Genomic DNA, 13,702 nt, shown 5'->3' on the forward strand with positions numbered 1-13,702 from the left:
AGCCTACCCTAAAGACTGTCCAGGACTTGGCCTCTGGTGCTCACAGTTGCCCAGGTTTCTCTCAGGCCCCAGGATGAGCCACAGTGGTAGTATAAGACTGCTGGCTGCTCCCCTCTGCCCCTCCCTAATGGGGCTGCCCAGTGATGTCACACAGGACAGGATTCTCTAATCCTTTTGATTCTGTAACAGTCCTCTAAGCAGCTAAGTTTCTCATAACGTATTATGATGTAGGGGAGGGAGGAAGGAGGGCCAGAGTAGGGGGCACACCCTCTCCCTGAATGAAATTCATTTAGGGGCACTGTCTGCTCGCATGTTCTGCTCTGGGAGAAAATGGGTAGCAGAAGCTACAATTTGTACTAAACTAATGAAAAGAGAGAAAAGAAGAATGGGGAAGAGAAGGGCAAAGAAGGCAAAAAGAGAAGAGAAGAAAAAGGGAGGAGAGAGAAGGAGAAATGAGAAAAGAGGAAACCAAATGAAGAGGATGTGTGAGAGAAAAAAATATGAAACAGGTAGTGAGGGAGGAAGGAATTGTTGAACCTATGTTCTGGTTGGCTTTCTAACTCTTGAGTAGTGACTGGCTTCAGTGTAAAAGGATGGTGAGGGGTATTCTCAAATACTAGCCTCCTGAGGGGGTCATTTACATTACTGCATATATTTTGAGAGGCCCAGGCAAGTCTGCCTCAAGGGTGACTCTCCTGGAGAGTAATTTGGGAGCAGGAATGTAAACCTTTTTTTAAGTCACAATTGTGGTGGAAAGGGAAAGAGAGTATTGCTGACCAGATTAAGCTTTAGACTCCACACTACAGCCCCTGTCCTCACCTCGAGCCTCCCAATTACTAGGCTATCAACACACACTAAATTCAGGACTTTAAAGCCAATCTTGTAGATAATCTTTTTCTTTGTTAACTGAAATATAAACAGATTTCCAAAGCAGAGCAGGATAGTTTTATAATATACCTATAAAAATTACTAAAATGTTATCATCATGGCAATATATTCCCACTAAAATCTTACTATGAACATCCCAAATATGTGTAGGAGGCCCAGCAAAGTCTTACAGTTCAGAAGAGAACTTTCAATCCTCTTTTTTCAATGTTATTTTCCCCTTCTATCTGTCCCCCCTTCTTAGCATAAGGTTTAATAAAAGGGGATATGATGATATTAAACATATTTAATCAGACAATATTGGTATCTTTGTTTCAAATTTTAAAATATTAATCTTATAACCCATGAGTTTCCTAGTTCATACCAAAATGTCCCTGCAAGCTGTATTCAGAAATAAATAGTAGGAAGGTGCTGCTTTATCGGCAGTCTGTACAATGCGTAGACTCCTTAAAAATTTCTTTCTGTTCATATTTTCTATTTCTCTCCCTCTTCTTCTACAATTGACCCAGATTCTCCAAGTGCAGAACAGAGAGAAGAAAGGTGTGGAAGCCTAAAGGAAGGAAGCAGAAAGATAGGCAGGCTTTTCAAGTTTTCTATGGTCCACTACCGTCACTAGTGACCCAGCTTCTGCTTATGAATAAGAAAATTTGTCTTTTAAGAGCACTCCAAATGGTTGCCATATGAGCTTTTCTAGTTCAGAATGTTAATGAGTCCACCAGCATGCTACTCATGCTGTTACTTGTCTGGAGTATTAAGGATTCCAAGAAGGTAGCGTTTCAAAGATCTCTGATCTAATTTCTTTTTTTGGGGGGTGGGGGAGATATGTGGAGAATTAGGAAATGTATCCTCAGATGATACTGAGACCAAATGCATAGTGAATTTTATTTTTATTTTGTATATGTGGAAATGATCCATGTTCATCTTCTTCTAAGAAATTCTGGCCGGGAACAGTGGCTCACGACTGTAATCCCAGCACTGTGGGAGGCCGAGGCGGGTGGATCACGAGGTCAGGAAATCGAGACCATCCTGGCCAACACGGTGAAACCCTGTCTGAACTAAAAATACAAAAAAATTAGCCAGGCGTGGTGGCAGGCGCCTGTAGTCCCAGCTACTCGGGAGGCTGAGGCAGGAGAATGGCATGAACCCGGGAGGCGGAGCTTGCAGTGAGCCGAGATTGTGCCACTGCACTCCAGCCTGGACGAAAGAGCGAGACTCTGTCTCACAAAAAAAAAAAAAAAATTCTAACCCCACAGATAATGAGTAATTTTTGGATTCCTTGAAGATTTGGTTTGCCAGTGACTGGCGATTATATATTTGATCCTGTTGTTAGGTTCTAGGTCTAAAAGTGAAGGAAACAGAACCTTCCCCAAAGTCATGTTGAGAAAATTAGAGATGGCTTTTTACAACTTTAAAAGCAGCAGCTAAATATTTGCTGAATGCCAGAAAGAATAAATAGGTTGCTTTTGATCTAAGAGTTGGGGCAACAAAATGGTTTAGGAGATAGAAAGTAGTAGGGTGCAAATTGCTCTAGTGAGCTCAAGTAAAATAGAGAGGTCTTCAACATAAATTTACCTTTTTTACTGGCCAGAACTCAATTTGGCCAGTAAAAGAACCTGCCTTCTACAATGAAGTCTTTGGTTTGTGTGTGCATCAGAACATCTTTTAAAAATACGGACTTTTCTTCTAACTTCTTTTCCTGCGAATGTGGTGTAGGTCAAATTCGTGAACTGGTTAAGCCGCTGACAAGACAGGGAAGGGCACCCCAGCCAATGGGAACCCGTGCTGGTGATGTACTGCTCCTAGGCTGCGATTCATTGGCTGCCTAGGGTTTGTCATTCTATCCCCGGCGTCTGCAAGCAGCGTGGGTCGGGTTTTCCAGCTAGCTAAACTGGATTTTGGCCGCCGGCACGTGCAGTTTCTATTAACTTTAGCTCATCTCTACCTCTTAATAGAAGCAGCTGTTATGTTTCTGATTATTCTCCTGATTTTGAAAAATCCTGTTCCCTTAACCTACCTCATTGGAGGTCGTTGGAGGTCCCCTGGGACAGAACCACGTGATTATCTAACATGTGCAAATAAATACAATGTGGAATCCCCTGAACTACAGAGGGAAAACCTGCCAGAAACTCAGAGCATGTGCCCCGTGCGTGAATCAGTTGCACTCGCACATTGGTGGGCGGTGGTAGCGTGCTTGTGTCTCTGCCCTTTGGGTCGCGAGGTGTGTGGCCGTGGCACCTGCTTGGGCTTCCTGGGGTCACTGGGGGAGGAAGGCTCTGGAGGAGTGGGACTCTGGGGTAGGGGGGTCTGGCAGCTGCCTGGGACCCACCATGGGTTCGAAGGGCAGCGGCCAGACCGCGACGGCGCCCAAGAAGGGTGGACAGCTTCGGGTCTGTCCTCGGGGCTGCGTGTACACCATCTTCGCAGGGAGTGGGGTTTGTATCTGCAGGCAGGTAGAAGAGCCAGGGCTCGGGGCGCGGACGCCGTAGGGGTAGCTTCCGAGTCCCTACTTGGCCAAGGGCCGGGCACGGAGGGGCTGTCGATCTACTGGGCACCTAATAGCCGCACATTCTGTCCAGTCCCTGGCGCCGGAACGTGAAGGCCCGGGTCCTGGCTGCTATCCGGAACCCGGACGCTCCCTTCGGCTTCGGCCTGGTGCTCCAGGCCGTAAGGCAACGGCAGCGGCGGCAGCGGCGGCAGCAGCGGCAGAGAAAGAAGCTGGGTAAGGCAGTGACGTCATCTGTGGCGGCCCCTCCCCCGCCCGCCAGCCCTCACCGCAGTTCCTGCCCAACGACATCCGGGTCTCTGTAGCTGCGCGCCGCGCAGCAGCTGTAGCGGCGGCGGAGCCAGCGGGGCGGGGCGAGCGGAGGGGTGGGGGAGGGGCGACGCGGTCGTGAGCGCGCCTGCGCGGGGCCGCGCTAGAGGCGGCGGCGGCGGCGGTGGCGGCGCTAGGGACGGGAGCGCGCGCGGGAGCTAGAGAGCAGTGGTCTCGGCGCCGGTCCGGCCCGCAGCTTCGGGTCCTCAAGCGGCTGTTGCTCCGGAACGGGTGGTTGGGGAGGGGGGGGTGGGGGGACTCTAGACAGGTGAGGCGCGAAAGCGATGAGTCCTCGGCTCTTCCTCCTCCTTCTCCGGGACTCGCTCTCTGCCTCCCTCTCCAACGCCCGGATGATCTGAGCCGCGAGGGCGCCGACAGCCGGGGTCCCGGACGCAGCCCGGCTCCTCCCCTCCTCCGCCCCTTCCCCGGCCTGACCTGGCCCGCCGCTGCCGCGGTGACCCCTCCCCCGGCTGCCGCCGTCGCCGCCGCGGTGACCCCCTCCCCGGCTGCCGCCGCCGCCGCCTCGGCCGACCAGGGACCTGCCCGCCTGCGGCTGCTCCGGGTAAGTGCGGCGCTCGGGCCGACGGCGGGCTGGCGGGCGGTGCGGGCCTGCGCGGCGGCGGCGGGCAGGCAGGCCTGGGGCCTGTAAACAAGCCGGGCGTCTGCCCGGGCGCTCCCGGGAGGAGACACGACAACTCCACCCCCTGGCCGGCCTCCTCCCCCGAGCCGGGCGGCGGGCGGCGAGGGGTTAACGCTCGGCGAGGGCGGTGGCGGGGAGGCGGGGGCGGGGTGTTAGTGGCGCTGGCCCGGGGAGGGGGCGCGACCCTCTGGCCGTCCGCTGCCGAGATGGGTGTTTGTGGCGGCGACGCAGGCGACGGCCACAGGCCGGCCTGGCCGGAGAGCGGCCTGCAGAAGTTTTCCCGAGCGGGGAGGGGGCGTCCCCGCGCCCCCACCCGCTCGGGCGCGCCGCCCCGGCTGTCCTGGGCTTCAGCCCCTGGGAGGGAGGCGGGGAGACTTCCTTTGAACCGGGCTTAGCCTCGAAAAACCTAATTCTGTAGAAATTGCTTAAGGTTTTACAGGGGGCAGGGCTGAGAGACTCCTTCAGAACTCAAGTCAGTGAGTGATGTGTCTAGTTCATTCATTATTAAGGCATCGAACAAATCCATTGAAGTAAATTCCGATTTCTTATCCTTTTAACTACGTAAATCGGGTAAAACTTCTTGATGTTAGAGCTTGGTTGAGGTATGGTTCTGTTCTGCTTGTAGATTTTAAATAAACTTGGAGCCTTTTCTTGAAAGACAGCTGGCTGTGGAGAGCCTTCTACCAACTGCAGTTTTAGATACGTTTTGAAAATTTCATCACCTGAGGTATTTTTCTTCTCTCCTGAAACACCACATGGTACAAATCCACAAAAGTCATGCTTCGGTTGTCCAAGCCATGGGATCTGTGTGCTAGCCCCACCTCACCGCAAGTTTCCTGCTCATTGGAATAATGAGCTGAATGTGTTTTAAGAAGTGGTTGGAAGAGTATGAGAGATAGGTATCATTTTCTCAAAGGAAATGATTTTGACATTATTGAGAGATATTAGACATTTTAACAATTGTTTTGTAAAACAGCCTTTTCAAACTTGCACGTTGGGGTTTTAAACACAACCACTTTACATGTGTTGCGCTCCGAAAAGTGGAGGGATTTGTTGAAACACTACTCTGCTGAGACTTAGGGTTCCAGAGCACTCGGGAATTTAGCATAGCTTGGTCCCCAACTCTCTTTGAAACACTTCACTTTTATACTTTTATCTTGCTACATATTGGGCCTTTTCCAAAGATTGTATTTCTGTAACTCCTTATTTTACAAATGAGAAAATTGAAAATAAGGAGATTCTCTGTTCTTAGATGCTGCTTTTACTGACTTAATGCTTTCTTTACCAATAAATAATTTGAAGCACAAAGTAACATTTCCTAGTGTTATAGTTTTGTTCTTGTTATGTGTAACTTATATGTATCTGATTAAACTTTCAGTCATGTAAGGATGATTACTTTTAACCTGGAAGTTTACAGCAGTACCACATTATTGAAACTATAATGAACTTCCTGCACATGGCAGTTGCCTAAGACATTTTAATTTGATATCATAAAACATTTTTAGATCGGTGAAGTAATTACATTATGGGAAAGGTGTATTAAGACTGATAATGTTTGAAGTTAACTACCTCAATTATATTTGAGAAATAATAGTCATCAAATTGCTTTTTATTTGGCTTGTATCTTTTTATGTATTTTGTGTACATATTGTATCTTTTTACATGAGGGGCTGAGGTATATGACCTGTTGAAGGGAACAGTGCAGTAGGAGACAAGGATTGTTTAGTCATGGCTGTGCTCCAAAATATCTGTGTCCATGGACAAGTCCTTTAACCTTTTGAGTTTCAGCTTCCAAATCAGTAAAGCCAATTGGGCAGATTAGATTATCACATGTACTGTCCAGTTATTACATTAAAAAAAATTTTTTTTATCAATATTGTGTGTCTAGTCAACATACCGTTGCCAAATAAATGCCTGTTATGTGTCAGGCACTTAGATGTTTCAGTGTTCTAAGGCTGGATTTCTTTCTCGGTTCTGTTTTATTTAACAAATTCTAAGTTGGTGGTGGTTCTTTAGAAAAGCTGTTCTTGTATTCTTGTAAGCTATTGATTTTTCTTTTGGGATTGGGATGTGTAGGGAAACTCTTGAGAGGAAGGAGGATGGAGATTTCATGGGAGACAAAGGGTGGTTGAGACTACAGGTTTGAACAAGCACAGGACCCTTGGTAGTCTGATGTGAAGGACATTATAAAAACACATTATGAAGGTTTTTTCTGTCACTTCAAGCTGGGTCTTATCTTGTTAAACCTTTGAAAATTCTCTAATACCTCATTTGTTTTTGAAAGAAATCTATAGCAACATCATTTTGTCATGTGGTAAATATTGCTGAGCAGTTACTAAATACCTATAGTCTTTTAGTTTGTTCAGATTACATCTAGGCCATTTGTTTACTCTAATAGCTAATAGAATGTACAGCTGATTTTGGTTTAACTGTGCGTGCTTATTTGTAATTTTTAACCAAGAAGTGGCATATGTCCACAAGGAACTTGTTATCTCTGAAATACTCACCCATGAGAGCTGGATTAATTTTTTAAGATGTAAATCTTTGCTCATGTAGAAATAATATAACAAGGTGATATTTTGATGATCCTCTCAAATGATTATCTAACTCTTGCCTGGGCACCTGACTCTGAGTCAGTATACTCTTGAATACTTTCCATCCTTAATCAAATCAGGAGAAAGAGACGGCCATGTAAGAAAATTGGCCACGGCAGGGTTTTGTAAGAGTTAAGCAAGAAGATAAAACAAGGCATGGCCCTGTGAAATATATAAACCTTGGAGAAGGGGAGAAGGTATAGTGAGGCAACTGGGTAAAAGTTGTATCTTCCTCTAAGTAATTTTATGTCACAATATGTCCTGTCTTCCATCTCAAATAACAAATTTTAAAATTAAGTTGTGTTTGTTATTTTGCTATTAGCCAAGATATATAAATTAACTGACCTGGGATTATTAGCCATTTGTATATGAAATAAACTTGGGTTAACCTATATCAAAATCGAAAGACTGATTATATTCTTTACCCTTCACTCTTTCAAATGTCTTATGTTCTCCATATTATGTAACAATTTTATACTTCATTCTGAGTCTCCAGAATATATTCTTTGATGATTTTGACCTTTGAATGTCCTAGCTATCCATGTACTACCTAGATAATCTCGTTACCAGGCTTTTCTTTTGCTGAGGCAGGTCAGAGCTAGAGAAAGTAAGCAATTGAGAGAGGCAAGTTTCTGTATACCTGTATCTAAAATGTAATAGACTTTATAATTTTTGTAAGGAACTGAGGAAAGATACAGGCTTTTAATGTGTATCAATAAACTAGACTCTTATACTGTTTTTATAATATTAGAGATGTTTTAAGCTTCCTTGAGTAAATATGTGATAAAGGAGGGATCTTAAGTTTTTATAATTCTTAATATGTTTATTTGGAATCCATTGACCAAGTGTATGTAGTATCCATATTTAAGATCTGGATTAAAAGCGATTAGTTTCTGTGGCTGATACGATTTAGAATTAAGATCTTTTGAGACTAAACTACTTCTAGATACAGAAGAAAGTAATGAAAGCCGTACTTTCTTGGCCATTTATTTGTGTTAGGCTTTAATTTTTTGCCATAACCCTCTAAAATATATGATGTTATCTTCATTTTATAAATAAGGAAATACAGGGTCAGAGAACCTAAATAACATGCCAGGATCAGATCTGGGTAGATATAAAAGTATTTTTCAAGATATTACTGAGTGGATTTTTCCCAATTAGATGAACCTCCTTATTACCAGGAACCAAAATTTCAAAAGCTTAACATTAACACTTAGGATTCATAGATTCCTAGAGTTAAGCAAGTCCATGTAAGTTTATGTAAAGTCTTCCAATGCAAGACTAATGTTTTCTTCTAAAACATTCAGAAAAGATTTAAGAAATTAAGTTCATTTTCTCATTCCCAAAGTTTCAGAAGTTAACAAAGCTAAACATTTTATGTCTTCAAGTACCATTGTTTAGGTTAAGGAATGGAATCCATGTTAATTCTCAAGTGGTTGATATCCTTAATGAAGGATCTAGGGAAATGTTTCTGAACAGATGTAATCAGTAGAGCCACATTGAAGGGCCCCGTGGTGGACATGGTGATAAAACTAACCTTTGAAAGAAAGGACAGAGTTTGAGTCCCTGTTCTCCTATTTCGTAGCCAGGTGTTCCTGGGTAAGCTACTTGATTTCTTAAACCTGTTTTTTTTTTTTATGTCAAGTGGAAATACTTTTGTCGTAAGGTTATCTTGAAGATTTAATGAAATAATTATATAAAGCATTTGAGATCTTTTCTACCATGAAGAAAGTGCCAAATAAATGGTAGCTGTTATTATTGAGTATATGAAATCTTGAGATACTTAGGGGTATAGAGACTTGCTTAGTATGAGAGGGTTGTCTTTCAGTATAGCTTTTGCAGTGTGCCTGGAAGCCAAACTAGAGATTGAGTAGAGAATTTAGAAGACATTGTAAACTCTGTGCGTTTAGAGAGCTTGCATTTGAATAGACTAAAAGTTAAGACGTAATAGAAGAAAGAGAAAGTTGAGTATGAGTAGCTTTATTTGGCTCTGCAAAGCTGGCAAGATGTCAAGGGTTTGGAGTTAATGATTAGGTGGGAGTAGATGGTTAAATTGCGGATAAAGAGTAACAGTAATAAAGCAAAGGTGAATGTTCAGGCTAGAATGATCAGTCAGTAAGGAAGGACAAGGGTTGGTATTTTGAAGAGGAGTTACAGTTTATGGTTAGAAATGAGCAGGAAGATATCATTGCTACAGGAAAGGATGCAAAAGAGTAAGGAAACTAAATCATTCTGATTAACTCAGTTATTACCATTTTTTAAAAATGGAGTCTTTATAAAAGGCATTAAGGCTTTATATGTGAGTTCTAGGTTAAGTCTGAAAAATTGTCTTGGAATAGTGTGGGTCTTACTACTGCAGACCCAAACCAAGATATTAGCATTCCAACTGGTCTCTTTCCTGCTAGCATCTTGTACTGCATCTCCTCCCCGATTCTATAAACCATCAAAATTCTTTCTAAACTATGGTTTTTCATTATATCATTTCTCTCAGTATACTTCAGTGACTCCCATTTACCTCTGGAATAAAGTTCAGAATTCCTGGTTTGGCTTTTGACACTTTCCATGATTGGACCTCAAGACATTAGTCTGTTATAACCAAACTAGTACACTTGCTATCTCTGGAACACGCTCTTTTCTCTCCATGGATCTTTGCTCATGCTAGTGTGCAGTCTGGAATTTGTTTCTTTCCTTCTCCAGCTTTGGTTTTCTTTTTTAGCAAAGCTCATTTCTAATATTTCTTCTTCCACAAAGTCATCTCTGACCCCCAGAGTGTTTAATCTCTCCTTTCTCTGTACTTAAAGCAATGTCTGTGTATTATTTCTATCATATGTTTTACCTTTAGGTATTTGTGTCTAAATTATAATTGCATTCAGTTAATTCTAAAGGGAAAAATAAATTTTTACTTTACACAAAGGCTAGCGGCTAGCACAGTGCTTTATGGATAGTAGACATTCAGATATTTGGTAAGTATTAAGCAAAATCTACCTGGAGTGAAAGTGATTGTTGTAGGAGGAGGTAGTAGAAGTAGTTACAAGCTTTATTGTAGCAGACGTTTCTGACTCTCTTCCTGTATGTTATTTTTTCTGAACCTGGATATTTAAGTGTGAAGATTATACAAATCTGAAGTGTGGCAGTGTTCTTATATCGATGTAGAAGACTAGGTTGACTGATTCTGGACCTACAAGCTTCATTTTAACTTCCTACATTTTGGCTTTGAGGGTTAACAGGACATTTATAATCACATATCTCTTTTCAGAGTATTTTACATTTGCAAATATTATCATGAACTTTGTGTCCTTTTAACCAGAGAGGAATTGTGGAATCACAGGAATTAGATGATGTGTTAAAGAAGAGAGATAACTATCAGCTGATTTAATTTGAACCCAACAAGTATCTAATAATATGCATACTCTGTGTTCAAATAAACCTCTAAGCTAGACTTTCAAGCTTATCAAAATGCTAGACTATTTTCAGTGTTAGAAAATACCAGCCAGGTGTGGTGGCTTACGCCTGTAATCCCAGCACTTTGGGAGGCTGAGGCAGGCGAATCACAAGGTCAGGAGATGGAGACCATCCTGGCCAACATGGTGAAACTTTGTCTCTACTAAAATACAAAAAATTAGCCAGGCGTGGTGGCACGGGCATGGTGGCCACACGCCTGTAGTCCCAGCTACCCAGGAGGCTGAGCAGGGGAATTGCTTGAACCCGGGAGGCACAGGTTGCAGTGAGCCAAGATTGCATCACTGCATTCTAGCCTGGCAACAGAGCAAGACATCGTCTAAAAAAAAAAGAAGAAGAAAAAAGAAAATACATAGTAAAATGTATTGGCTTTTTAAATGGATAATTTCATATAGTCAGTCAGTGCCGGCTTAGATCCATTTGTTGGAGAACAATGCTAATGAGACCTCTTGATACTTTGTGTGCCTCTTATGTTTTCCTAGCCTTGACGTTAGCAACTAACAATGATAACTAACATTATTGAGCTCTTATGTGCCAGGGACTATTACAATAGATTTTCAATTATTATCTCATTTAATCTTCACAGCAGCCCTATGAGCTAGATACTGTTACTACCTATATCTTAACAGATGAGGAAATTTGAAACAGAGCAGTTATTTGCCAAGAGTTTCAGAGCTATTAACAGAAGCCTAATACATGTTCTTGGACTTTTCAGAAATAATTTGTTGATCCATGCAGTTTCATTGCTACTGTGGAAAGTAAGTCTCTTGGCCATTGTGATGGGTCAAAATCTTTGTACATGAAGGGTATGACTGTTGTTCCATTGTACCCAGAGAGTGAATCTTGTGATTGAGTTGGGATTTGAGGTGGCAGTGTATACTAAGTTTGAAAAGTATATTATCATATGTTAGCTCCCTTTAGAAATTTTCCCCAAGAAGAGCTATTACATTTTTTAATATTAAAAAAGCATAAGATATGGCCATAATACAATTAGTTCCACAAGCCATACACACTTTTGTCTTATGGCTTAAAATTTTATTCATGTTTACTACTTTGCAACCCACTCATATAAATTATTTCACAGATCCTTTATTCAAATGAAATTCTCAGTGAGTCTAAGAAGATAGTCTTAAACACAAGCTAGCTGAGTTTACAATAGAGATTATACTATAAATGGTAACTTCAATGTTTATTGAAAATAAATTCCTTAAAATAGGTCTTGTTTCATTCATTTAAAGAGATTATCAATATATGACTGTTAAATTTTTATAGTCTCCCTGTTCATTTTCTGATGAACACATGACAGAAAATTGAATGTGAGCTGGAAATACAGCAGACTATGAGAACGCATGGGTCATGTATAATCACTTTAAATTTAGGCTGGTGTTTTGTATTCATCTATGATATGACCACCTCAGGGAGGGATGTAAGTAAACATTCTTTTTTTAGTTATACTTTAGGTGGCTTAATTATTTTAAAGAATATGTTATTCAAGAATTGTCTATTGTACTGTTTTAAAGAATAAGAATATAATTCATTACCAACTTTGAATGTCTTGGATTCTTAGTACTACCTTTTTCTTTATCATGACTAGTAGGATCACATCATAATTTGGTACTGTGTGTATAAAGATGAAGTGTGCTTACCTTTATTACCAAAATTCAGAAATGAAAATGTGAATGATAAAAGATAAGGGATGGCTATATATTTTTTTGTTTTTGTTTTTCCAAACAGAATCTCATAACTTACCAGGCTTTAGAAAAACATCTTTGCAGTATGCCATCATACCTCAGAATGTTAAGTAGATAGGAAATAAAATTTTCACTTTTTGTAAAGCAGTAGGGTGTTATCCTTTCTGACAGCCTGTAAGGCTGTTTTGGTTGCCAAGGGGCCAATCTTAGAAGTGGCAGTTTTTGTTTTGTGACCAACCCACAGCTTACCTTTTGTTAGTCCATATCTGTCATCTTCATTTTCTCTTTCTGCGTAAATGCTTCTTGATACAGTAAGCAGGTGTTTCAACTAGTCAGCCATCTAGTGTGATCTTTTCTGGTTTGCTACAGTCAGTAAAATAAGTAGCTCTATAAGTGTAAATAGTATTAGTTGTTTTATGTAGTAAAACTCCAAGATTAAGTTAGAGATATTTTTGGCTAGAATACATTGAATACATTGACAATGGATTTCCCAGCTCCCAGAAATTCGTTTGTGTCTGAATTACTTTATACTTGGCTTCTTGTGTAGAGAAAACTTTAGAAAAAATTCATCCATCCATGAATGTTGAATGAATGAGCAGATTAATAAATAAATAGCTCAGGGAAAGAAAATGTGTGGGCTCTTAGTCATAACAATGTTTTTTCTCTTTTGTTCCCTTGCTTATGTGCCATTTTTCAATAATGGGAGTGTGTATCTAATGATGTTGATAAACTTTTTAAAGTCATTGATGAACAGTAATCTGAAAATCAAGTTTTGATTAAGCCGTAGATTTCTTTTAGGGTCCAATATTTTCTTTTTAGAAATCCATTATGATATTTTTGTAGGGATAAAAGACAACCATGTATTCTATAGATGGAAAATGGTAGGATACAGTTTGTTGGCCGGCCAACTTCTCTGAAAATACCTTGTCCTGCATAGAAGATAATCAGTGTTGACAAGGGAGAAGCCAAGGTATAATGGCTGTTATTCATCTGTCTCATGTATTCGTCAAGTGTCATGTGCTAAATATGAACAAAAAAGACATAATCTCTTTCCTCCTGGATCTTAAAATCTAAAGTGAGAGATAATTCACCAGATAAGTGCTGCGATAAGGGAAATAGAGGATTCTATGAGCTTATGACTAAGGATAGATCTGTTTCCTCAGACGTGGAACTAAGAAGTGGCAGTAGTTGAGAAGTTCATTTTGGGCCATGCGATTTGAGGTGTGGCTATTCAAGTATAGGAGGTAGGTGGTTACACATTTTTTAAGCTATTAAATAGAACTTTCACTTGAAAAGGTTTTTTTCTCTCTTTCCTCAGCATCTATCTCCCTACACACACAAAAAAATTGCATGTCACAATTCATGAACTCAGTGAGTGACTCTATTTTGAAAAATGTTAGATTATATCAACTGAAGTCTGTTAGAGGCAAATGCTTTTGGTCATTTTTTTCAGCAGGGACATTTCATATGTGTAAAATATTTAGAATCCTCATGTATTTATATATAAATGAATCTTTTACCATCTTAAATGTTTAATAAGTTATATTTTTCCTTTCTTTCAACTTAAGTATACAAGGTTATCAGCAAACATTTGTAGATGCTCTATGTGAGGTGTTTTGTT

At 41.2% G+C, this 13,702-nt stretch overlaps 1 protein-coding gene across 3 annotated transcripts in view; it reads left to right on the forward strand.

Moving 5' to 3' along the window:
• Window positions 1-208: 208 nt before the first annotated feature.
• Window positions 209-13,702, forward strand: part of PPM1A (protein phosphatase, Mg2+/Mn2+ dependent 1A) — a 47,061-nt gene continuing 33,567 nt past the window's right edge. The window contains exons 1-2 of one of the 3 annotated variants that reach the window (XM_063697874.1): window positions 4,124-4,259; window positions 4,963-5,064. Coding sequence is in view for 1 of the 3 variants with exons in the window: in XM_004055254.5 (XP_004055302.2) it covers window positions 311-509 (199 nt within the window). In the remaining 2 variants the exon portion in view is untranslated. Of the gene's footprint in view, window positions 510-4,118; window positions 4,260-4,962; window positions 5,065-13,702 lie in introns of those variants that run through there. The other 2 variants (XM_004055254.5, XM_019010033.3) reach the window with 2 other exon arrangements.

This window comes from Gorilla gorilla, chromosome 15 (genome assembly GCF_029281585.2).
Source record: "Gorilla gorilla gorilla isolate KB3781 chromosome 15, NHGRI_mGorGor1-v2.1_pri, whole genome shotgun sequence".
Classification (NCBI taxonomy): domain Eukaryota; kingdom Metazoa; phylum Chordata; class Mammalia; order Primates; family Hominidae; genus Gorilla; species Gorilla gorilla.